This window comes from Simochromis diagramma, unplaced genomic scaffold (genome assembly GCF_900408965.1).
Source record: "Simochromis diagramma unplaced genomic scaffold, fSimDia1.1 OVJJ01000642.1, whole genome shotgun sequence".
NCBI classification, from domain to species: domain Eukaryota; kingdom Metazoa; phylum Chordata; class Actinopteri; order Cichliformes; family Cichlidae; genus Simochromis; species Simochromis diagramma.
In genome coordinates this window covers 370,734-393,635 of record NW_024387518.1, presented here as the reverse complement: position 1 = coordinate 393,635, position 22,902 = coordinate 370,734, and the positions used below count along the sequence as shown (strand labels likewise).

General features: G+C 39.7%; 2 protein-coding genes across 12 annotated transcripts; both read right to left on the bottom strand.

The window, feature by feature from the left end:
• Window positions 1-1,589: 1,589 nt before the first annotated feature.
• Window positions 1,590-21,458, bottom strand: LOC120725873 (histone H2B 1/2-like). 11 transcript variants are annotated; one of them, XM_040018936.1, is made up of 3 exons: window positions 21,446-21,458; window positions 13,227-13,233; window positions 1,590-2,015 (listed from the first exon to the last, which is right to left on the bottom strand). In XM_040018936.1, the coding sequence occupies exon 3, from the start codon at window positions 2,006-2,008 to the stop codon at window positions 1,634-1,636; it is 375 nt and encodes a 124-aa protein (XP_039874870.1). In that variant the 5' UTR covers window positions 2,009-2,015; window positions 13,227-13,233; window positions 21,446-21,458; the 3' UTR covers window positions 1,590-1,633. The 11 variants fall into 11 exon arrangements, with proteins under 11 accessions (XP_039874870.1, XP_039874871.1, XP_039874869.1 ...); XM_040018937.1 differs by lacking the exon at window positions 13,227-13,233 and adding an exon at window positions 19,118-19,128 and having other exon boundaries at window positions 1,590-2,011; window positions 21,446-21,457; XM_040018935.1 differs by lacking the exon at window positions 13,227-13,233 and adding an exon at window positions 13,813-13,816 and having other exon boundaries at window positions 21,446-21,457.
• LOC120725871 (programmed cell death 1 ligand 1-like) lies at window positions 10,761-19,111 on the bottom strand. Its single transcript, XM_040018932.1, has 4 exons — window positions 18,989-19,111; window positions 18,456-18,532; window positions 15,008-15,367; window positions 10,761-11,589 (listed from the first exon to the last, which is right to left on the bottom strand). Exons 2-4 carry the CDS (start codon window positions 18,517-18,519, stop codon window positions 11,477-11,479), a joined length of 537 nt encoding a protein of 178 aa, XP_039874866.1. The 5' UTR covers window positions 18,520-18,532; window positions 18,989-19,111; the 3' UTR covers window positions 10,761-11,476.
• Window positions 21,459-22,902: the final 1,444 nt, after the last annotated feature.

The following is a 22,902-nucleotide window of genomic DNA, read 5'->3' as shown; positions in this document are numbered from 1 at the left end:
TTCTCTGCTAAAACCGGTGGAGCCGCAGCAGAGCTCCGTAAAAAGCCTTTTCCAGCTTATACACATGTTTGTTCACACACTCAGAGTTAAAAGCAGCATCTGGTGAGCGCAGCTTTGGGACAAAGTGACGCTGCGAGCTCCCAGCAAACACACCGATGCTGCGGGAGGCCCACGGAGCAGCGAGACCTGTGTGACAGCTGCTCGCTTCTAACCAAAGCACAGTTTCACTCACATTGTTGTACATCAGAAGCTTCATTAGTGACCTTACAGCAGCTCGCTTCCACACTTTGGCTCTGATATCTTAGTCTGCGTTGACTCAGTTTCCTTCTACAGTTATTGACTCTACAATAAACAACAGCAGTGAATGAACACGTGAATACACACATCCACAAACTGATCACCGAGTATCTCAATGTGTAATACTCAATACCTGCTAAAAACATCCAGCTTATCTAACCTCGACTTGTTGACTCTACTAGTCAAACATATTTAATCATTTTATTCATAGTAATATTGTTGTAATTGTTTATTTTATCCTGCTCTGCCCATGTTGGTGAATTTCCCAGCTGTGGGACTACTAAAGCTCATCTCATGTCCTGGATAGCGACCTCAGTTTAATCTAGTGCCTTTAGTTATGCCCAGTATATCTCTGCTCTTCTTTCTGGAGGATTCTGTGATTCTTCCACCTACTGAAAAATGTGTAATCATAGATTTCTGTCCAAGACAAGTAAAATGCTGACCAGTCACAGGAGTGAGAGACTGAGAACCAAAATTCACCTCTGAACACCACAGGAAATCATTCCTACCTACCTCCTGTACAACTCCTCCATCTTATGCACAGCACTTACTACAATAGTTGCATTATATAAAGGCAGATAAAAAAGGTGGCTATGGAGCCATCAAATTAGGAGTTAGATTGAAGACAGCTTTGATGGAAATTCCTCTTTGGTTATAGCTAGAAAAGCTGGATGTGAAGGACACAGCAGGGCCTGTGGCATAGGCAGTAAAGGCAAATGCTAAAGGTGTCATCCATCAAAGGTTGCCAAGGGGGGATTACAAAAAACAAACTAATACGAATTTCTCTTAGTTTAGATTTTGGCATGTAGTTGCCAATTTTTGCCCGTTGATAGTCCAACAAATCAGCCCTTTATGTATCAAAGTAGTTAGTCTAGTTTCGTTTGTAAGGTTAGTGAGCAAGTGGGTTTGTCATTTCAACCATGTGCAGTGCTACAGTACACAGTGAAGCGAGACAGCATTCCTCCAAAGACCATGGTGCTCCATATAACAGACACATGACCACATAAATGTGCATGTGTGGGAAAAAACAAAAAAACAAAAAACAACCCTGCAACAAAACAAAGACAGACGACCAAAAACGATACAGACACAAGACCGTGCAATAAAAAGGCGCGAGTGGCAAAGTCATATCAATGCTGGATTTTTAGTGAGTTTCTTTCTACAGTCTAAAAAGTAAGGAAACATTTAAAGTCTCAGTCAGTACAGCAGATTATACCACCCAGTGAAACCAACGTCCACAACAAAGTACTTGTACGTTGAATAATAGGACATATGCTCGTCAGTTTAAAGTGTGTGGCTCTGAAAAGAGCCGTTGTGTTGACGTCTGATAGCCAGTTTACTTTGAGCTCGTGTACTTTGTGACGGCCTTGGTGCCCTCAGACACTGCGTGCTTGGCCAGCTCACCGGGGAGGAGCAGGCGCACTGCGGTCTGGATCTCCCTGGAGGTGATGGTGGAGCGTTTGTTGTAGTGGGCCAGGCGAGATGCCTCGGCAGCGATGCGCTCGAAGATGTCGTTGACAAACGAGTTCATGATGCTCATGGCCTTGGAGGAGATCCCGGTGTCGGGGTGGACCTGCTTCAGCACCTTGTACACGTAGATGGCGTAGCTCTCCTTCCTGGTCTTTCTCTTCTTCTTGCCGCCCTTGCCGGCGGTCTTGGTCACAGCTTTCTTGGAGCCCTTCTTGGGAGCGGACTTGGCGGGTTCAGGCATTTTCTCTCTTCGATACTCTGCAGTAACGAATGAGCTTCGTGACTGAGAGCAGCGCTTTTTATACAGGCTGTATGGTAATACCACTGCGCGGGCCCTCGGATCTCATTGGTGGAGCCGCACAGTGGGCCGGACGTTGTGTTGGAGGGAGTTTGTGAACTGTGCTGAAACAGGCGCGCATCTAACAAAGACAGTGAACTGTGTGATTGTGTCCTCGTTTGCTGAGACAGTCATTTGTTCTAAATGAGCAGTAAATGCAGAGCTCTGTGTGGCAGATATGGATGTGTTAGTATAAGTATTATCTTCAGCCAACAATGAAATCATTTTAATTACAATTCCACCTGGTTTCGTGTCTCTGTGTTCCATTTAACCTGGTGATAATCACAGTTTACTGCTCACCAGCACACAGCTTTAAAACCTTGCTGAGTTTTTATTCTCAGTGGAGGTTAAACACTGGGCATAATTAGCTTCTGTCTGTCGGGTCACGTTTACTGCACTCTTTTATTTACAACTAAGCAAATCGATTTGGCTCAGATTAAAGTTACGTTTCATAACTGCATAGTTTTAGTGAAATTTAATGTCTTACTAGAGAACAGATGAGACTGAACCATTCACTTTTTTTAATTACAGGAGTTGGCCTCTCCAGGCCTCGAGAGCCGATGTCCTGCAGGTTTCAGATCTCACCCTGGGTCAACACACCTGAATCAAATGATTACTTCATTACCAGGCCTCTGGAGAACTTCAAGACATGTTGAAGTTGTAATTTAGCCATTTAAATCAGCTGTGTTGGATCAAGGACACATCTAAATCCTGCAGGTCACCGGCTCACGAGGCCTGGAGTTCCCCACTCCTGCTTTATTATCTAGTGTTCATATATATTTCTAACCGTGTATTTTGAATTTAAACTAACATTAAAAGTCTGTTTTATACAAGGATGAAAGAGAAGGTGCATTTCCACCGGGAGGATCAGTGTCTGAAGCAGCTTGTTGTTTGTGTATACTGAAAACTCCAGCCTCCAGAAATGATTACACCATCCAATTTTTTTATATGTATTCAACTCGGGGTGTATATCCAGATTTTCTGAGGACACAGCCACATCAGACAATTCTTTTGTAATGAAAAACATAAGCAATCATATCGCCAGTAAGTCATCGCAGTGCCAGCTGTTTAATTCACTGCACCTTCCACAGTAGCTATGGTAACCGCGGCCCTGAGCAGATGGAGACGTAAAGAGTGATTCACAGGCAGAACCTAGTTTATTTCCCACAGTTTCTTTTTTAATCTGCTGCCTTATAAACACTGTCACCAATCTTTGCATTTTATTGTTATCTCATAACACTTGTTTAATCAGCTCCCATCACTCCTATGGACCTTTTACAGTCTACAGCCTCAGATCAACACAGCCCTTCCCCCCAGCACCATCAGCAGCAGGAGCAGCAGCAACTCCTCAACAGTAACATTGTACCCATCAGGTAAAACACAGGCTACGTTTTCTTTGCATTTTCTCCACCTGATGACAGTGATATAGTGTGATACGATATTAGATTCTTAATGAATGTGTGTTGTTGTTCTTCAGCCTGGTTCTATGTGCTCCTTTTTACCTCCGCCTCCGCTGCATTTCCTGCAGGACTGAGAGGAGGAGAGCCACCTTTGTCCCCAAAGCCACCCTGCTTTTTAACTCCAGCCGGTAAGAACATTTCTAACACCCACAAACATAAACTACACTCCTCTTACACTACCGACACTTTATTCACTTTTAGTCACTTAGTTATTTATTCGCCTTTCAGTCACTTTAACTTTAAAACTGTGTAATTTTAAAACTCTACGTACTGTATATTCTGTGTATTTATTATTTCACTCCTATTGCCTCTTCTTATTGTCCTTATCTCCAACATTATGCTGCTCAGTTGTTTGTTAATTGCCCCTTGGGGATAAATAAAGTCTTTTGATTCTGATTCTGATTTAACACTAACACATTAAACATTGACATTATTACATTAGTGAAACATGTAATGCGATTACAGTCTGACTGCTGGAACAGAAGAGTTTAAATATGAGAGAAACACTGCTTTGCTCTTGTTCTGCTCTGAATCAGAGTTTGATTTGAACTGTTGATCCATGAAATGTCTTTGCTTACAGGCCACCATCAGCCTTCAGCACTTTGAGAGCTTCAACTGTCACACATGAAGCTTTAATGTTGTGTAGTTAAGATAAAAATTGGTACAGTGTAATCACATTTTTATATCCTTATATTTTATGTTTATGTCAGTATTTTGTTTCATTTTATTCTGTCTTTAAACAGTGATTCAGTGTCAGTTTCATTGTTCTCTATGGAGTTCAGTGAATAAATGTCCTAGTGGGGATTTGCTCCTACATGATAGATACAATAATGCACAGGTTTACATGTACAGTATTACAAATACAGGAAATTACTGGATGTACGATTAATTCAATTCAGATGAACAAAGTTTCTTTTTTAGAAATTCTACATGTACATATTTTATTCCTGTTGGCAACTAAAGTTCCCGTCTTACCCAGATGGTGGTGAAGCTTTTGAACAAACTGAGGATATATACTGTCTCTCTCCCTCTCAGCATACATATTAACTTCTACTGAATCAACTTACCAGTGACACTGACTTTAGAGCTGCCAGAGCTGAATCAGTGTTCACTACGAATGATCCTGTTGAGGAGACAGAGAGGGAACGAGAGGAGCAGACACACTGAGAACTGGAACAAATGTGTTGTTGAGCTTTAAAGAAAAACCTGCACTTTGATTTACTCTCAAAACAGTGTACATGTTAAAGTCTTCACAGTTTTCATTGTGGGTGGTCTGTAAAAAAAAAAGTTTTCACGGCTCACAAACATTCTGCACAGAAAGCGGCCAAAGCAGCATTTGTCCCCAGTTTGACCTCTTAACGGGTCATAGCTGACATCACCTTTGTAACATAACAACAACTTCACCTCAGTAAGTGTTAAAAACTAAAACAAATGTAGATGCACAGAATTGACCGAAGAACGTGCTGTTTGCACTGTAGTGATTTTAGTTACCGCCTAAACATCAAAAGCTTGAGAAGCTGTTTCGTCTTTGATGGTGCAGAAATGTTTACGTCACACGATGGCGCCACTTCATCAGATAAACTAAAGGGAAAACCCTGATGTTGGTTAAACCACATTGTTTTAAAAGCATTTATAACTATTATCATGTTTACAGCGTGTAGAAGATTAGTTAGTTAAAATGCTATGATAATATTTCATAACTTTATTAATATATTAACGTAACAAAACTCTCAGCAACATAAGAATAGATTTCAGAAACCACTCCACATTTGAGCTTCACTCAGATAAAAAACGAGACACTCACAGTCAGTGTTTGTAGGTTTTCAGGCACAGTCTACAGCTTTCAATAAAAATCAGCTCTTCCACTGACTCTGGCAACTGTTCTCACAACTATTATCTTCGAGAGGACAACTAAGCAAAACAACAACATTTATCAAAAAAAGTTATTTTGTTTGTCACTCTCTGCAGGTCACACAGTCTTTAGCATCCTCTAGAACTCTAAAACAGACATAAAAAAACAGCATTAATAATTTGAACTTCATAAATCCCCCCGTGTGGATTCGAACACAAAGGGATCATATCATTAGGCACACTTGTGGATTGATGTGTTTTGTGCCGCCCTCCCTCTTGTTTCATACGCCTTCTTGTATGTCTTCTTTCTGATTCACAACTTTCAATAATCACGAGCTTCAAAGCACGAGGGCGGAAGGAAGCAGTGACACTTCCTTTCACTGCTGGTTTAAGGTGTCCCAATTACAGCTGGGATATTAGCAGAATATATTAATGGTCCTGTCCTTTAGTTATTTTATATTAATGGTCCTGTTCTTTAGTTATCTTATATTTTATGATATATTGACACCTGCTACATGTGTGTTTCACAACTATGATATTCTGGAATTACATAAATAAACAGACAACAGTCTCTCTCACTGTAGTCTAATGCTGTGCAACTACCAAAGGGAGCTCCCATTTAATGGGAGTACCCTGCACGTTGATTAAATATGTCATCTTTTCATTTGGTTTTGAATATGATTCAAAAGTTAAATTTAGGTCTGAGTTTACAAACAACAGTTACCCCTCCAAGCTGCCCCATGCTTCACAGTGAGAACCATGCTTGTAGAGATCTGTTCATCTTTTCTTTGTTTCACAAAGACACGGCGGGTGGAGCCAAAGATCTCAAACATGGACTCATCAGACCAAAGCACAGATTTCCACTGGTCTGATCTTTATTTCTTGTGGGTCTGATCTTTATCCCTTGTGTTTCTTGGTACAAACAAATCTTTTGCTTGTTGCTTTGCCTAATAGTGGTTTCTTAGCAGCTATTTGACCATAAAGGCCTGAATCACTCAGTCTCCTCTGGACAGCTGATGTAGAGATGTGTCTGCTACTGAAACTCTGTGTGGCATTTATCTGGGCTCTAATCTGAGGTACTGTTAACTTCTGAGGCTGAGGTGATTTCTGAGGCTGGTGACTCAGATGAATTTATCCTCAGCAGCAGAGGTGACTCTTGGTCTTCCTTTCCTGGGGCGGTCCTCATGTGAGCCAGTTTCATCATAGTGCTTGATGCTTTTTGCAACTGTACATGGGGACACATTCAAAGTTTTAGCAGTTTTCTGAACTGACTATTCTTAAAATAATGATGGACTGCTGTTTATCTTTACTTAGGTGATTGGTTCTTACAATTATATGATTTCTAACAGTTGTCAAATAAAGCCGACTTCTGCACAACACAGCTGATAATCCCAACCTCACAAAGAAGCCAAACATTAAAAAGCATTGAATAATCTGTACAATCGTTTCCACCAACAATAGTCTATACAGAAATTGTCTCCTATGTTCTTACGTGTACATATCCTAGATTCTTTTTTTTTTCTACCACCTTTATATTTGTATTTATTTTTATTTATACCGTGTAGTCTGATGGCAAGTAAATGCACTGAAATTCCGTTCTGATGACAACTAACTGGTGTGTGTTCTGAATTACAATACAGTCTCTATTCTATTCTATTCTATTCTATTCTAAAAAGCTGATGGTGTCAAAACTGTAAAATAAAAATTGTCAGTCGCATCATTGAAGTTCTACTATCACCCAGTAAAATTGGTAAGGCACACTTTGAACTGTTTCACAAACAACCACATTTTGTATTTCTAACAAAGTTGGAAAGGGTTTTTTTGTAGTTATATGTTTGGATTTAGAAATGATTAATGAAAATTGCCACTGTACGCAACGCCTCAGCTCTGAGTAATAATGCAATGAATAATCTGTTGTAAAAAAACAGACAGCCACTGAAAAAGACACATTCATAACTGTATAACTCTGTCAAATAGGTATAAACAGGTGTTTGCTTTGAAGAATGGGCACCTGTTTATTGGATAAAAACTTATTCTGTTTCAGTGTAGAATGAAAACAAATCTGGAACAAGACTCAATCTTGTTTCAGATTATGGAAAACACAGAAAACAACAAATGAGCCTAAAAAAATTCAATTTAAATTATTGTGTGTGTTCATAGTGAATTTGAGATTCATCCGTAATAGAGACACTATTACTCAATTTTACACACAAACAGTTTAAACTTTGTTCCAGTCATGTGATCTGTATTTCTTCTTCAGCTTCCGTGAGAAGACAAAAACGTGGCTGTTGTTTGTCCTTTCTATAAAGATTTGAAAATAACGCGGACTATTAAACTATAATAATACTACTAATATAACTAATAATAATAATAATAATAATAATAATAATAATATAAGAGCAGTTATAATAATATTTTATAACCTGTCTTCTGTTGCATCGTTTCACTTGGACTCTTGTTACTTCTCATCCCGAAAAGGAGATCTAGACATGTCTCTTTATTTTTATACAGTTTTTATTAGCAGAGTTTTACAGTTGATCATGTACTGTACTTCTACAAACTCCTAAAATCAGTGCCCTTGAGTCTGCCCACTTTGCAGTGCATTCCTCCAATCTCCACATCCCAATAAAGTTGGTGAGAGATCAGCTTTCTCTCAGTAGGTTTGAGGTATTTTATTTTTAAAAAAATAATAAAGACATCTTAGGCTGAGATGTGTTTGAGTAAACCTCCACAAATTGTGGATACTTTCCCATTTAGTGCATTGTTCTCAAACCCTGTCTCCAGTTTTGCTGATAAACAAATAGCTGAAGCTGTGGTATGTGTGAGCGTCGATCTCGTTGTCAACCTCTGCTAATGATGATGGTCCAGTTTCGAAGGTTTATAAAACAGGACACTATGACACTAGAGTTCAAGCAGACATGCCACAGATTAATCCGAATGTTTTACTCAGTGAAACTTTCCTGCTGTTCTGCTGCTTTTCTCTGAAATATCTGAAAAACAATGTGTCATCATGTTTTTTTTTTAAATCAGTGTTCATTCAGTTGATTACAAAGAGGAGATGGAATAAAGACCTCGAGGATCTAACTCTGGAATTAAGACCAGAGGGATATACTATGGTTCAACAAAATGCTCAGAAAAAGCTAACACCCCAGTCAGAGACCAAAAAAGGTTATTAGAAAGTATAACAGCAACAAATAAGGTGAGAGAGCCTCTCATTGGTTAATCTTATCAGGGCCGTGCAGAGAGGTTTAAAGGGGCGGGTGCTCAAAGTTAAAAAGGGGCACATTGAACCAGGCTGAATAACAACAACACACATTCATCAAGAATCTAATATGGGAAGGGCAGGGCTGTGTTGATCTGAGACTGTAGACATTAAAAAGTCCATAGGAGAGATGGTAGCTGATTAAACAAGTGTCATGAGATAATAACAAAATGCAAAGATTGGTGACAGCGCTTGGAACCATAAGGCAACAAAAAACTGTGAGAAATAATTTAGGCTCTGCCTGTGATTCACTCTTTGCTTCTCTTCTTCCTTCCATCCCATCATTTCATATATCACTCTCCACTTAATATGTGAGAACAAGGCACAACTTGCTATTGCAATAAACTATAATCTAATTATCCACACCTAACAACTCTTGCACTTAATCTATAATAAAATGATGACAGAAAAATGTTATAGCACTGCCTTTAGTAGCCTCACACAGCTCCTGCTGTTTCCTCCTCATGTCCTTACCAGGCATGTCTGGACAATGTTATATCATGAGTAATATTTTTTTAAAATCCAGCTAAATAAAACACACACATGCACGCACACACAGTGACATTTTAGACCTTCTTCAGAATACTGTATATACTATGGGCATCATGGTGCTGATCCAGAATCCTTACATTATTATTCATTACTAGAGCTACAATAATAAAGCAATGAGGAGGGGGAAGTAATAAATATGAAATAATGTCATTATGATGATTCCATTTGTTTCACTATCCACTCTGTGCAGGGGCAAAGCTTATTACATTTTTAAACTGTAGAGATACAATCATTTTACTGCTGTAAAATCCAAATTTTGTCTTATTTAAAATATAAATCTAATATAATCTGCTTCTTAATGTATGTTCTTTAAAATACAGCGTGTGTTTTTTAATATATTATAATTATAATAATGCATAATTATGTGGACATGCATATTAGATCGTTTTTTAGTGAAATATAATCCCTCCAGAAAGGCAGGAAAAGCCCGGAAACTTACTTTAAAACTAAATATGTTTCTAAATACTTTAAAACTAAATATGTTCCCTAAAACGGTGACAGAGCTACAGACCCATGACAGCCTTACACAGGTAGCCAGCAGCTGTGACCAGCACTACTTGTGCAGTTAATAAAAGGACAGGTAATGTTTGTCGCGCTGTTGCACACACAGCACGCTCGTTTGTTTCAGTTCGTCAGTTGCAACAAGACAGCTTACCAACGTGTACGTAATAAGCTAATACTCCTGTGTGCTACACACTACAGTGTACGCTGTACACCTACTTACTGGTTTTGTCGCATCAGTCTGTGTCTCTGAGTTAACTTGTGTTTCTCCTACAGCTCCGGACCGCTAAAAATGCGCGTGCTCTTTGTGAGCTCGTTCCCGGCTCGTAACCAGCGCGTTCTGCCGTCAAGGGCGATCATTGGTTAAATGTGATAATGTGACTGATGCAAGCCAGATCCTTTTATTTAGCAAAACTGTGATTAATAGTTAAATATTATTGTTGAGGGGCACAGACAGGACTCCGCACGCACGCACACTCACATAAAAAAAAAAAAAAAAAATTTTTTTTAAAAAAAAGTTGCCTTATCAAAAGGGCACTTTGGGCACCCATCAGGAAAGGGGCGGGTGCTCAAGCCCCTATAGCCCCCCCCCCCCCCCCCCCCCCCCGCACGTGCCTGAATCTTATGAATTAATGAGGCTCCCTTTCATAAAACATGAGTTAGAACATATTCCACTAAGTAATTAATCTCACTCATTGCACCTCCCTGGTCACACCAACAACTTGAAAAAAATGTCCAGCAGACATTACAGTGTCTGGTGGATGATTCAAATCTGGCCAGGAAATCCCAGTGAATATTAACATTCCATTACAGAAAGAGGTTAACTGAGAGGTAATCTGTAATGGACGACTCCTCTGGACCAATGTAAAGTGGATAATATGAGGTAGAAACGTCAAGGAAATAAAAAAAATAAAAAAACATTCATCAAATTACTGATTCCAATCAAGTCTTGAGCTGCTGAGCAAAGCGCATTAAGGTCAACAATGGATAAACACTGATCAGTGAACTTCATAACACTAGCTTGTGTTAATGACCAACAGCAAACTATTTTGACCATGTTGAGGTTTAAAACATAGCTGCACATAAACCTTTATCAAGTCTAAACTGCTCCATAGAAGAAGATGGTTTGCAAACAGAAGCCGATACAAAAAAACTTATATGTAAACTGAATGAGCTCCATTAGCACCAGAGTTAATTAACAGCATATTTTTTAACTCCTTCAGAGCTTATAAAGCTGAGGTAGCATTAAAATTGTAAGAACTATAACAAAGCAGCTGCTAACCCTTTTACTTTCAGTTTATGGTTAGCATTTGTGCTAGTCACACATTGTACCAATGAAAAATAAATACATTGTGTGAATAATGACAATGTTGTGATGTGAATAACAATCCAGCTAGGATGAACTAACATGTTTCAGATTTGGGATAAATAGTATTTTTGGGTGAAGTGATGATTAAACTTCTCTTTTCCACATGTTTTAGCCTAAACATATCAACATGGGATGCAGCAGGTCAGAGAGGAAAAAAAATGGAAAAATCACTGAAAAAACAAACAAACTTGGGAATAAAAGTGCATAAGTTTGTGTTAAATATGGGACAGTGGAGGATGACGTAAGTGTGCACTGCTCTGTGGTACAGCTCTGAGGAATTTTGACAATACTTCAAAAAGCTGTCAGCAGCCTCATTACAGTCTCAGGAGTGATCTGTAATGGGCTGCTACTTCACATAAATAGACAGTAGTTATTTACTAAAGGAAAAGTACAAAAATCGCCACTATAAACAAAGCTGGCACTGCATATAGGCTGTTCCTTCCACTCTTCACTGGTGTTGATGTCTCTGCCACAGGTGTTTTGAAGGCAGCTGGGAAGACATTGAACAAGCATGAGTGACAGGATCAATAAATATGAACTTCTGAGAAAACCTAGTCACTAGTTAAAAAAATGGAGAAGCTGGTACAGACTAAGCACTAGGATTACACAACACAACTTCTTTATTACGTTTCCTCGGTGTGTGAAAACAATTTCCAAAAACCACAAACTGGCCATTTCACTCATTACATCTTGCTGCCAGGCTGAACCCTCGTTTGCCTTTAGAGTTGCCTCAGTTCTTCATGGCATAGATTCAACAAGGTGCTGGAAACATTTCTATGAGAATTGGGTCCATTTTGACATTATGACATCACACAGTTATGTTAGCTGCACATAAATTATGTGAATTTTTTTTTTTTAAATCCAACGTGTCTGACCTCACAAATGTGCTTCTGGAAGAATAGTCAAAAATTCTCATAAACACTCTTAAACCTCGTGGTAAACCTTTCCAGGAGAGTTGAAGCTGTTACAGCTGCAAAGGGTAGACTGACATCTTATTAAACCCCGTGGTTTAAGAATGGGATGTCATTCAAGTTTATATGTATGTGAAGGCAGATGAGCAAATACCGGTACTTTTGGCGATATAGTGTACAGCCCACTTTGATCTTGAGTGGGCGGGGCTAGTAAAACTATAAAGTGGTTTAACCAGACATGGCAGGAGTTACCCTCTCCATCAGCAAAGCTTTCATTAATCATGTGCTAAACAAGGTATTAAAAGTTTCTAACATAATACATACTCATGAGTTATGATGATAAATGAAGGTGCTTCTATACTTGCAAATGCTACCTGTTTCCACAATAAGTGCAGACTGATCACTGATCTCAGAGCAGTGAAACTGGAGCCAGCAGTAGCTTGGCTAGTACAGTAATCTCCAGTTGTTTCTCTCTTTGATAGAGATTGCACCTTACCATTGTGCTCTTGTTCTGCCGTGCATTAAAAAAAATGTATGTGCACATCTGTCAGGGTACCTCAGTGTTTGACCTAGTGTTTTCCATTTGGACTTTTGTCACTAAGTTTCCCATGTATGTTTCCAGTTTTATTGTGATAACCTCTTGTCTTTGTGCAACTTTGTCTGGGTCATTAGGGTCACTAGTTAGATTTATTCCAGCTGTGTTCTCACCTGTTTCCAACTGTTACGGCTGTGGCCATGAGGACCCTGTGTGGGCTGTTTTCTTTCTATGTTTCTGTACTGTGCTTAAGACTCTTTCCAGGTCCCTCCCCTAATGAAGAGTAGTGAGCGGCTGATTGGACCATGGAGCGGGTGACTACCTTCAAAAAGCCGCTCTGACAGATCCACAGGGAGAGGGAGAGAGAGTGGAGCGAGCGAGTAGCTTGACAGCCGACGCGGCCCTGACCCTGGTTTTCCCAGCCTGTATTTTTATTGTGTATTTGTGTGAGCGTGAATTGTGAAAGCCGCTCCTAGTGCATTAGCTGAGAGCGTAGGCACTCTTGGGCTGAAGCGGAAGGGGTGAGCCGCCTTTTCTTTTGGAACCGTTTTCTCCTGTTTTCCGGGTAGGGAGCGAGGGATAGCTCTGTCATTTGTTTGTTCTGTTTCTTTCCTAGGGTTTAGTTAGTTTTTCTCTGGTGGGACTTAGTTGGTTTTGTTTATTATTTTGGCCTGGGCTCACCCTGGAGCTATGCTTCTTTTCCTTAAATAAAATCACCTTTTTACTCACAACTGGTTTGGATGTTTGGCTTGGGAACCAGAGCGGGGATTTGTCTCTCTCTCCTCCAACCTTATGTGCGTCCCTACACGCCTAGACTAGGGGCGTAACACCAACCCTCCTCATTATCCAGTTCTTTTAAGCCCTCAATGCCCCTGCATTTGGGTCCTCTCTCCATTTTCCACCCACTGAACATGACAGAATGATGAGACCTGTGACTCGAACACGGAATGGACCCAGCGGATTCTGAAAAATATGAGCTGCAGTAGTCAGCGCTTTCCTTTTTGGAAAGGAAACTGAGGTGGAAACCATGGTTCATGCCAGCTTTTCCTCCTTGACATGGCTCAGCAACTCTGCCTCCTGTCTGGGCTCTCCAGAGACTAATCACCCAGTTTCTCTGCTCCCTCCGCCAAGGGGAGGCAAGGCTCCCGCTGCTATTGCTCTTCTCATGCAGAGCACTTCCCTTGGGTGAGTGATATAGACATCCTCCTGCTCACCCCAAGTCAAAGATTCTGTTCACTCTGCTAAAGCGCTAGTGACTGTTCAGTACCCAGCTACATCCATAAAGACTGTTCCGCCCTCTGAGGCTTTCACGAAGGACATTTACGACTTCGAACCTGATCATTTTTCTCCTCCTGTGGTCATGCCAGAACCTCTCTCACTGCCTGTTTCTGCTTGCAGAGTGGTTCAGACCCAACCTACTACTACTACTTTAGTTTCCTGGCTTATGGTGGCTAGGGCACAGCAAGTCCCTGTCCTGGTTCCTAGAGGGGCTAGGGCTCAGCATGTCTGTGCCAGTTCCTCAGGTGGGGGCAACTAGTGTCCAGCCATCGCCTGCTCCCAGAGCGAGGGCAGCTGAGACACAGTCCACTCCTTCACCCGTACCTGTTCCTCGGGTGGGGAGGGCTGGTGTCCAGGGAGTTCCTAGGCCTGTTCCTGCTCCTAGGGTTAGGGAGGCCAGGACCCAAACCATCCCTGCACATTTACCTGTTCCTCATATCGCTGTAATAAAACCTTCTTAGCCAGCCTGGAGTCCTGCATTTGGGTCATCTCTCCATATATTGTGAGTGTAGTTGATGGGCATTAGCCAAGATGGCATGTGAAACTGCTTACTTGTTGAATTCAGTTGTGTAAACCCGCAAAGAGCAGCAGGTCAGCTGAACACATCATGTACACTAAGAAAACCTACTGAAGCTCATATTAATTATGTAAGTTGTGATTATTTTCCCCATGCTGAGACACTACACAGGTCTTAGGGTCCCCCCACCTGCTGAATCCCACTGTAATACCATACTAATTTCTCTTTTTAGGAGTGGAGGTAAAGTTACTCTCTACAATGTAGGTAGCACGAAAAAAAAAAATCTATAAAATTTACTGTATGTATCCTACATAAGCAGATTCAACAACAGAGTACATTCATTGCAATTCTAATATTATATTTTGATAATATAGCATGGGGTTTAGTCACCGTTTCATTCAAGGAGATACCTTTAAAGTATTAAGTAGTATTAAGTTGGCTATGTAGATATTTTAATATACAGTTTGTGAATTTTCCCAACCTGAAATGACACATTTGTTTATTCTTTTTATTCATTTATTTTTTGACTGTGATAAAGCTGGGAAAATGTCCCTTAGTGTAAGAAACACACTAATTGGGTATCCCTTGATTATTCAGGTCAAAATATTTCTTTCCTGTCTAGTTACTGTCCTGGATACCAACAAAGGAGATGGTGATGTCGTCTTACCTTTAACATTGAGGTCACATGTTTTGTAGCTACTTTCTCTGTTAAGGACAATCACACAGTCGTATGTCCCCGTATCGTTGAGCCTCACATCAGTTAAAAGACATTCAAGCCGTCCTTTCCTGGCTAGCCGTGGATTACAATGTAGTCGCCCTCTGTAGTTCTCATCTGGGTACACTTCAGTGTCACTCTCACTGTCATAGAAGAAAATCTGTGTCGTCCTTCTCACATTCATTAGGTCTATTAGCAGGGAGTCAGGAGGCCTGTTCGTGTCAAAATGGAGCAGCCAGATCATCGTGACGTTAGTGTTTTCTTCTGCACAGTAGACCTCCTGTTTTGCACTCACAGTGAATTTAGTCTGACCTGCAGGGGTTAAAAAGAAATCAACACAGAATAATTAGGAGTAATTTAAAAAAATGCTCAAAACTAAATGAGTATATAAGCAAATAGCGGACAAATCAAGCCGTTAGACTGGGCGTTTAAATTCATTAAGCACACTGACAAGCTCAGAAGTTAGACTGCTCTAAAGAAAATAAATCTAAATACATTTTTTTTAAAGGTTTAAAGTATGTACATGTCTGTATGTGTACATGTACACACCCTAAAAACAATTCATCAAACCTGTTACCACCACTTGATTAAATGCATGGCTGTAACAGAAAAACTCAAATTTATTATTGAGATATGTCTTCTGAGCTTTTGGGTTCTGTTGACTTAATAATTTTGGTAATTACATCAACCTAATATTGCACTACCACATGTAAGTAATGCTACTATTTAGCAATGTTATTTAGCCATTTTGAACTTTAGCATATGAATGGATAAGACTTATATACATATATTATAAATTTTGCTATCTAATTTCAATCACTTTTTTTTTTAACCAGAGTTAGAAGCCTTTAAACTGTGAATACGTCTGTGAGAAGGGGTCCTGTAGAGTTGGTCTGTTTGCCTCACACGTTCTGTCTTTATAAAACTTGCCTAACACATTATATTATATTGTAAACTATTTCGGTTACGCTTGTGATAAAGCTTAACTGAAGTATCGCTCTTGATCTTAAGACCAGTATCTATCACTATTACCTTTCTTGGAATAGTTGCGTTTTTGGAAATACTATGTTAATATGACAATATTAATGATATCAGAATCCTTTATTAATTCCTAACAAAATTATGTAAACAGTTCCCAGGAGTCAAACCCAGGCCGCCTAGGTGGAAACCAGAAGGCTTAACCACCAGACTATATGGGAATATGTTAATAAGCTTTCAGTAGTATGATCCTGGCAAAGACTATGTGACTCTACTTGCCATTAAAACTTTACATAAGCAATGTGTGCTTTGAAAAGAAAATATTTGTGAAGCCTGACATTTTTTTGTAAAAATGGTCGAAGTTTCTCGGGGAAATAACCACTGCAAGCCTTGAATCTACTTTTATGGCTAAACTTGACCACTGGACCCCAAAACTGATGGATGTAGTTTCATCAAGGGAAGTGAGAATCGGGCAGATCAATGACATGCTTCTTGAAGTATGATAATTATTAAAACTTTGGCTTCAAAATTCAATTTGTTGGCAGTCACCTACATAGTTTATACTTATTTCAATACTTAGAGTTTTTTCTTAAATGGCACAATCGAAGTACCCACTGAACCTGGAAGAGAACCTTTTCATGGAGTTTGGTGGGCTTGGTGGTTATCACTATTGTCTCACAGCATGAATGGCCTGGGTTCAATTCCACCAATTTCTGTGTGGGTTTTACATGTTTGTTTGGGTTCTCCCCAGGTACTCCCGCTTCCTCTCACAGTTCAAAGACAGGCAGTTAGTGGTGGGGACAGGTTAATTGGAAACAATAAATTGCCCATAGGAATGAATGTGAGTCACTCTCTCACAACTTTGAAATCATGTTGCAAAACCCATTTATTCAGAACTGCATACCCTTCATCATGATTCCGTCTTAGTCACTTTAGGTCACATCTTGATCAATAATCGCCCCATATCACACACATGTCAGTGGCCCATTCAGCATAGGTGTTGGCCATTGCAAAAGGCTCCTTAAAATTTTTAAATAAGGAAATTAGGGCTTCACTTAATCATTTCAGTGTCTGCATGACAAAATAGAGGTAGAAGTGGAAGAGGGAAACAAATTTAATAACAAACTGGAAATTTCTAATTAATTATTATAACTTGAGTTAGATATATTAACCAAACATCTGCTTTGGGAGGAATATAAAACAAAAAAATAGTGAATCTGTTTTTATTGACTTGTATTATGATATCGTAATTTTAAAAAATAAATAAGAACTAAACTGATGATCTAAATTAATTAAGATTTAGTTAGGATAACAGTGTATGATATAATCCACTAAGCCTTTTTTTAGATTTTCTTTAACATACTGAAGAGTTTAAGGCTAACCTTGAAAAGCAGGTGTTTAAAAAAAATTGGTGTGCTGATTGGTGACCAGTACACGCCCGGATCTGACAATAAGACTACAATCAGTGTGGTGGAGGGAACAAAAATCCTTGAGGGACAGGACATGCCAAGGTGCTGTGCTCTACACATGTGCATAATATCGCATAATAGAACTCTGTTACGCATTGCACAATACTGTTAATTATGTTGTTATGAAAACTGAGTCTTGTATGTGTAAAACTGATTTTAAACGTTTTTTACTGCATTATATAAAAGAAAGATGCAAGACTTTAAGAGGTTCAGAGTGCATAGAAAGTTAACATGTACTTAACAATTGGTTGAAGGTAGTCCTTTTGCTAAATGTTTTTTTTGTAAGTGGAGTTAACATTTTACAGATTCAACACATTTGTTACTGTGGCGTTAAACACATAAAGGCTGATTGTGTAAATTTACTTTGATGATACAAACGATTTACTGAAGGCTAATGTGTTTATACATTTTGGGGAAAAAAAACATTTCAAGTTTATTTTCAATGTTTAAACATAAAGTGTTGAAATATCTACAGTTACATATAAAATCATTAGTTGCTTAGACAATGTTGAATTAATTTATTTAAGATTAATTTATTTAATAACCTATTACAAATGCAAAAACAAGAAAACGCTAAAATAAATGATGATGAAGAAAATCAGCAAGTTAATTTTTTTAAATGATTAATGATTAACTTTTGTAATGACTGTGATTAACTGCATAACAGATTAAATACTTTTAAATAATGTAGAAAAATTGTTAAGGAACATATTAATTGGTTGACTTAAAAACATTTTAAGGTGTTTACTCAAAAGTAAGTAAGGGTTCATTAGAATGACTTTTGATTGTAGAGACAAAATTCCCTTAACTTTATATAGTTTGTGGGTTCAATATAATTTTGAAATAAATTGTCGTAACTCAAAAAATTAATTTAAACTGACATTTTTTTTAGCTTACACGTTTATTTTTAGAATGTGTATGCATTAGAAACAGAAACATTAGGAGCTACTCACCGACTACAGCACAGAAGAGAGTCGCTGTTAATGCTGAGAAGAAGACAGCTGTGCAGCCTGGCATTCTTCATTGAGCCCTAAAGAGTGAAACCGCAGAACGAGAACATTTAACTACATCATTATTTACAACATTTATTAAATAACTCATATCACAGCTCCAGTAGACAATCAAGTATTTTATTATATAGTGCATCTTAGATTATCAGCTGTTATCTAATACATTTATTCTGACACGTTTTTTGTTGTTTTGGGGTTTGTTTGTTTTTTGTTTTGTTTTGGTTTTTTTTATCTTTTCTGGACATCTGGCAGGAACACAGGCAAGCAACACATGGAAGGAGCAGAAAATAATTTAGGCCCTGTCAATGCAAGGCGGAGAAATGCAAACGACTTTTTTTTTCAATTAGTTGTGGTGATGTTTTCGTGGGTTTCAATTTCAGGCCACTGTTGTTATAACATTTCATTTTAAAGCATACAGATGTCAGGAAAATCGGGAGATTTCATGATGCAGCAGGCCTCAACACAAATGTACTTACTGTCGTGTCTTTGTTTCCCGACTCGGACGCAGAAGCAGCGCAGTCTCAATAAAAAGAAACCCAAACTTTGATCGTTCTCTCAAACGTTCTGCGGTAGAATCCACATTTCTGCTCATCCAGAGCTCCGACTGTTCATCCAGCTGCACATGGCTCCCAACATGGGGAATAAATAAATGGCGCAGCTTTTCAAGCAGAAAAAACTTTCAGGACTTCCTCGTTAGTTCAGCCGAAAAGCCCTGCCCACCCTTTCAAATTTGCACACGTCTCAAGCCCGTTTCATAAGTTTCCCCTATTCATAATTACAGCTGTCCAACACACTCAATCAAACGCGGTCTAGTATAAACTTCATCTTTATTAACCGAACAATCTGTAACAGCGTTTGACAATATTTCAAAATAATCACTGAAATATCCTTTACATTTAAAGCATTCGGTCCCTACAGCTGTCTGTTGTTACATCTGCTTCGCATGTTTTGCTGTGGTTCCCCATTATGTAGCAGGCGCGGGGTGTGTGTGTGTGACTCTCGGCATTTCCCTACACACTTGTTAAATAGCGGAGTGGTAGAAGTCTGTTGTCAGAGTATTGTCTGAGCAAGTGGTAATGACTCAGTCGTGTTTCGTGTGGAAATCCTCCAGTAATCAAAGTCTTTTTGGGATTATTTTCGCCTGTTTTACTGCCACCTTGCTTCGCTGTCACCCCAGCCGTCCACAACCTGAGGGTCACTTCAGCGCTCGCCAGTCTGCCTTACCTTTCCTTCGTTTGTCACCTTTGGATGTCAGTCACCCTGCCCGCCTACACTATCATGGCCAACCCCGCCACGAGGTCCACGCACCTCGTCCGAGTCCTCAGTAAATGTGTGACAAGTAAGCGCTCCAATTTTTAGACTGAAAAAAGAAGACTGACCACCTTCTTGGATTTATGTGTTTTGAATTTAAGTGTTAATTTGACTCAGTTGTTTAAGTTGCTGCCAAAGTAAAACATCTGTGTGCAACCAATGTCCACCATTGCAGTCTCTCACATTTCCCCGTTTACTAACGCTCGAGTGTCTCCGTGTGCGCGCTCCCTCGCCCCCTTAATGTTTTTGTGTTTTTCATTCTAAATAAATCTGTTTCACTACTACTAAGCGTGTCTGAGTGATCTGCTACCGGGGTCCACCTGTGTTATTTTTAACAACCGTTTGATGCATGGTTACAGGACACATTATTCAAAAATACTTTGTACTCCTCATCCAGCACGTGGACGGACAGGAAGTTCATAGTCTGGGTGAAATGAAATAAATGTAACTGCAGACAGAGCATAGAAATAACGTTAAAGTGACAAAACTTGTTAGTTGTTTGAGGAGTCACATGAGTATATATGTCACCAGTTTAATGTTTAATCAGAATCAGAAATAATAATGATGCTTTACTGCTTTGAATGGTTTCTGTTTTGAGATGTTGGGCCGCAATTTAGCAGAACAAACAACAAACACATAAAACAATATTAAAAGCTCATATTTCACATTTCCTCTTTTACCACAGTGGGAAGGGCCTTGAACTGTGTGTGCGTGGGCGTGTGTGTGGGTTGTGGGGAAGGGGAACTATGTGTTCTAACCAATGACCATAATTTAACTGTACAAAGTGTGTCAGTCTTGTCAGACACAAACAGAGTTCAGGGAATTTATCCAAATTCAGTTCATTCAGGTTTTCAAAGACTTGGGTTTACTGTATATTGCCGCTATTATCAGTGGCGGCTTTTGATATGGGCGACATGGGCCGTTGCCCAGGGCTGCATCGTGGTGCATCATGCATTAAAAAGAAAAAAAAGTTGCACGCACCCTTACTGCCCTGACATCATGCCAGTGCATTCTTGCGATCGCAAAGGCCGTTTTCTATTGCCCATTTGTGTGCTGGGTGCCCTCCATCCATGAGGTGCGCCTGCTGCTTGCTGCACAGGGAGGAGAGGGGCGGGACGGCGGGGATGCTCTGGCTGGCTGCGGCATCTAATAACCAACTCGCAATATAAAACAAAATAAAACAACAACAACAAAAAAAAAAAACTAGGGCTATCAAGGTTAACGCCGTTATCACGATTAAGGCAATTAAAATTTTTAACACAAGCAACCCATCTGCAGCGCAGAATGGACAAACTTTGAGGGAGGGAGTGCACCAAAACAGGCTAGGACCACCCCTGGCTATTATCTACAGCTGACCCGAATTCATCAAATTTTGCAAACACAAAATGTTGTTCTGGCGATTAGGAGGTTGAAGGTTTCACAGTCACGGGGTAAACCCCACAACGCTGCCCTGGGGAATTTCACCCATATTCTCTGGGTGAAATTCCCCAGGGCGGCATCGTGGTGGGGGCGTTTGAAACACTGCAAATTACTAAGAAGGCACCCAGGTCTGCAACACCTGAGACACGGGCGTGGTTCAGAGTGTAAAATAAATAATTTATTAACAGAAATGTAAAACAGACATCAGAAGAGCCAATAATTTATTTGCGCATGTACTGTTAGCTGTTTCAGAGCTGTGGCTTACCAGTGGGCGATGCATAAATAATCACAAACCACGGATGATCTTACCACCAGGGCAAGTAGTCACCTCCACTTTAGGCCTTTAGATCGTGAGTAAAAACATAACTTATTAATAGACTCAAAATCTGAAATCAAATATGTCCTCTGTGATTAACACTACTGCACAAACATATTGGTGACCTGCAGCTAATAAAAGGGCATCATTCCAGTGATTTAGCAAAATTAAGCATTTATAAATCCATCTTTCAGAAACCAAACACTCAAACTACCAAATAAATTTAATCTTCAGTTTAGAGCAGATGACCTATCGATTAGTACTGTGAAGATGTTGTTACGGCCCTAGCAGGGCCTCTCTCTCTCTCTCTCTCTCTCTCTCCTGAGGGTGCCTGTGTGGGCGTGTCCCACTACCTCCTGCCTGAGATGCCACCTTTCCCTCCAGCGCAGCTGACTCCCATCAGCAATTAAGGGTATTTAAGCCCAGAGAAAGGTGAGCTCTGGGCCAGAGTGCCATTTTGTGTGGGTCCAGCTAGTGAGCTGAGTGTCTTGTGGTGTTTCCAGCTAGTGAGCTGTGTTTTGTGGTTTCCAGCTGGTGAGCTGTGCTTTCCTTTTGACTTTTTGCTTTATTTGACCAACGCCTGAGTTTTGTTTGTGTTTCTTTTATGGTGATAACGGCTTGTCCGTCTCTTTTAGTTGAATAACTTCAATAAAACTGTTTTATTTAACTGTTTTGCCTCCCTGACTCCTTTTTTCTGACCCGGTCACTTTTGTTACTTCCCCCTCCCCGCCTAGACCCCTCAGGGGAACGTAACAATGTTACAGAAACAAACTTCACTAATTAGATAACTTACATTAAAAAAACATTAATAGCTTCCATAGATCCCACATGTGGTTTAAACACTGTTATAAAAAGGAGACTTCAAAACCCAAGTAAAACACACAGATCAAATGTTCTGGGTCACCACAAAAATCTAACACAAAAAGCTGACTCTAAAGCAAATTACTGCCCAGTTACTCAAAGGACAGGAGGAAACCCAAACAAAATGGAAAAAAGGCAGCAAAGGCCAATAGTAAGCTTCTGCAGCACCAACCCTTGAACACAACTCTTAACTTAACTGAGTGCAATAACTGAATGTACAGCACAAAATAAAAACATACTCGTAATCCACGGGGGGAAGACTTCAGAGGAAACAATCCCCAGGTGATCTCTACAAAAGCAATCAACCAAAAATAAGTATAAATAAAATAAAACAAAATAACACCTACTACTGATAGTAGGACCATGTAACATGACTGGCCACTAACCAGTCATTAGCAATTAGCAAATATAATATTTATTCTGCTTTGCATATTTCGCCCAGCCCAAAAGTCACATTTACACAGCATACAACAAAGTCAAGTA

Excerpts from the sequence above, each read along its gene's own strand:
- LOC120725873 (XM_040018936.1), bottom strand. The coding sequence starts at position 2,008 with ATGCCTGAACCCGCCAAGTCCGCTCCCAAGAAGGGCTCCAAGAAAGCT.
- LOC120725871 (XM_040018932.1), bottom strand. The coding sequence starts at position 18,519 with ATGCCAGGCTGCACAGCTGTCTTCTTCTCAGCATTAACAGCGACTCTC. Across the intron at positions 15,368-18,455 it reads TCTCTTCTGTGCTGTAGTCG|GTCAGACTAAATTCACTGTG; the intron begins GTGAGTAGCTCC and ends TAACCCCTGCAG. Across the intron at positions 11,590-15,007 it reads ATGTGACCTCAATGTTAAAG|CTGCCTTCAAAACACCTGTG; the intron begins GTAAGACGACAT and ends ATGTCTTCCCAG.